Source organism: Coregonus clupeaformis, unplaced genomic scaffold (genome assembly GCF_020615455.1).
Source record: "Coregonus clupeaformis isolate EN_2021a unplaced genomic scaffold, ASM2061545v1 scaf1623, whole genome shotgun sequence".
Taxonomy (NCBI): Eukaryota; Metazoa; Chordata; class Actinopteri; order Salmoniformes; family Salmonidae; genus Coregonus; species Coregonus clupeaformis.
This window is the reverse complement of record NW_025535077.1, coordinates 1-2707: the sequence shown is the minus strand read 5'-3', so window position 1 is coordinate 2707 and position 2707 is coordinate 1. Positions and strand designations below refer to the sequence as shown.

The following is a 2707-nucleotide window of genomic DNA, read 5'->3' as shown; positions in this document are numbered from 1 at the left end:
CTCTTGCACATCTAACATTCCAGTGTTAATACTATTGTAATTGTTCTGCACTATAGCCTATTTATTGCCTTACCTCCATAACTTGTTATTTACATAGGGAACTGGATATCATGGCCGAGATGTGTCTTCGTTGTTCTGTAACCTTTCCCATTGATATTGTAAGGTTACGACAGTATTCATCTTTACCGTGTCTATTGTAAGCGGCGTGGGACATTTTTATCTGAAGATCCAGTCTAATCTTTCCAGTCAGGTTGGATTAATCTGAACATTACCCCATTGTCAGCCGTAACAGAGACGGCCTTCTGCAACAATGTCCAGGTCAGGAGATATACCAGCCCTGGAGTCTGGGACCTCAGAGGAGCTCCTGGGAGGCATGCCCCTACCCATTGGCATGACCCGATGTGCCATGAACTATGACGACAACATGGAGGCGCCTATGTCGCCGCCTCCCTCTGACATCAACATCAACAACCTGTGGGCAAGGAAGCCCGTCATCCCAGCCAGGAGGTTCCGTCATCAGGCTGAGGAGGATGAATCTGGAAATGCCCTGACCCACGCTGCCACTTTTGACCCTGGCCACAGGCGACATATGCCAGTCGTGGTGAAGGCCAAAGCCTCCTCCATCATCATCAACTCTCTGATGACCAAGCAAACCCAGGACAGCATGTACAGGTTTGAGCAGCAGGCTGGGCTGAGAGACACTGGCTACACGCCCCATAAGGGCCTCACTGCTGAGGAGACCCGCCACCACCACCGCATGCCTGACTCATTCCATAAAATGAACGTTCAAAGTGTGGACATGGGAGCAGGACATAAGGAAGGACATGAGGACAAGCAAACATCATCTGCTCAGTCCACCCCAAATAGCACTCCTCAGAGCTCACCTAAACAGAACCGCAGGGGCTGGTTGACCAGCCAGAGCTCGACGGCGTCTGTCAGTAGCTCAGACCTCAGTACCAGCTCTAACACCAGTGTGGACATGGGTGCTGGTGAGGGGGGAGGGGCAGTCGAACGCTGGGGTATCTTTGGACCACGTCCAGTTGTTCAGAAATCCACTACCGACCCAGGGGGTTTTGCTCTCCAGTCGTACCGCGGGGCCCAGAAGCCAACCCCCATGGAGGTGATGAAGGCCCAGGCCACTCGGCTGGCTCATGACCCTGCTGTTAACCAACAGGCCCCTCCCAAGATGGAGATCCCCACCACAGAGGGCAGTAGACCATCAGCACGGCCGCACAAACTCAAACCTCGAGACATTAATATCCTCACATCCTCAGGTTTCTGAGATGTACCATGTTGTCACTTACTCTTTCATGTTGTAGCTGGTCTACCCTCTAGTCCAGGGCTCTCCAACCCTGTTCCTGGAGAGCTACGTTCCTGTAGGTTTTCACTCCAACCCTGTTCCTGGAGAGCTACGTTCCTGTAGCTTTTCACTCCAACCCTGTTCCTGGAGAGCTACGTTCCTGTAGCTTTTCACTCCGGCCCTGTTCCTGGAGAGCTGCGTTCCTGTGGCTTTTCGCTCCAGCCCTGTTCCTGGAGAGCTACGTTCCTGTAGCTTTTCACTCCAACCCTGTTCCTGGAGAGCTACGTTCCTGTAGCTTTTCACTCCAACCCTGTTCCTGGAGAGCTACGTTCCTGTAGCTTTTCACTCCAACCCTAGTTGTATCTAACCTGATTGAGCTTAACAACCAGCTAATTATTAGAATCAGGATGGTAGCTCTCCAGGAGCGGGGTTGGAGTGGGGAGCTGCAGGGACATAGCTCTCCAGGAACAGGGTTGGAGAGCCCTGGTCTAGTCTATTCTCTCCCCACTTCTATTAGTTGACACCCTTGTTTTGCCTCAGCCTTTTGCCTTTAAGAGAACCGTGTATTTTTACTTTGTATGTATGTAGGGTCCGACTGTGAAGATGTTCTGATACGTGATGGTGTGCAACGTGTAACTCTCACTGTTTGACAGAGTCTGTAAAAGCCACACTGTGTTCATGGTTTGATCAATCAGTTGGCTTGTGAATCAGCATGTACTTTGTGTGCAGATTTCTGTAAGATGTAATGATTCACATTTGTCATGTCTCCAAGAACATTGTGGTGATTATTGTTCACCCTCGAGGAAGTGTGGTTTTTTTGTGTATCCGCATTCCTCCTGTCAAGTCGACCGTTTTGCAGTTGAAACACTCAGTAACTGCTCAGGCACTAAAACACTGCCTGAGTGGCGCAGTGGTCTAAGGCACTGCATCGCAGTGCTAACTGTGCCACTAGAGATCCTGGTTCAAATCCAGGCTCTGTCGCAGCCGGCCGCGACCGGGAGACTCATGGGCGGCGCACAATTGGCCCAGCGTCGTCCAGGGTAGGGGAGGGAATGGCCGGCAGGGATGTAGCTCAGTTGATAGAGCATGGTGTTTGCAATGCCAGGGTTGTGGGTTCGATTCCCACAGGGGGCCAGTATAAAAAACAACAACATGTATTCACTAACTGTAAGTCGCTCTGGATAAGAGCGTCTGCTAAATGACTAAAATGTAATGTAAAATAACTTGCTACATTTGCACACACTGTATATATATTTTCTGTTGTATTTCTGACTTTATGTTTTTTTTTACCCCATATGTAACTCTGTGTTGTTTTTATTGCACTACTTTGCTTTATCTTGGCCAGGTCGCAGATGTAAATGAGAACCTGTTCTCAACTGGCTTACCTGGTTAAATAAAGGTGAAAAA

At 49.7% G+C, this 2707-nt stretch overlaps 1 protein-coding gene across 1 annotated transcript; it reads left to right on the top strand.

Moving 5' to 3' along the window:
• Positions 1-241: 241 nt before the first annotated feature.
• Positions 242-1390, top strand: LOC121566719 (putative monooxygenase p33MONOX). Its single transcript, XM_041876653.1, has one exon. It carries the CDS (start codon positions 311-313, stop codon positions 1280-1282), a length of 972 nt encoding a protein of 323 aa, XP_041732587.1. The 5' UTR covers positions 242-310; the 3' UTR covers positions 1283-1390.
• The last annotated feature ends 1317 nt before the right edge of the window (positions 1391-2707 follow it).

Bases quoted from the DNA above. Each gene is read 5' to 3' on its own strand.
- LOC121566719 (XM_041876653.1), top strand. From the start codon at position 311: ATGTCCAGGTCAGGAGATATACCAGCCCTGGAGTCTGGGACCTCAGAG.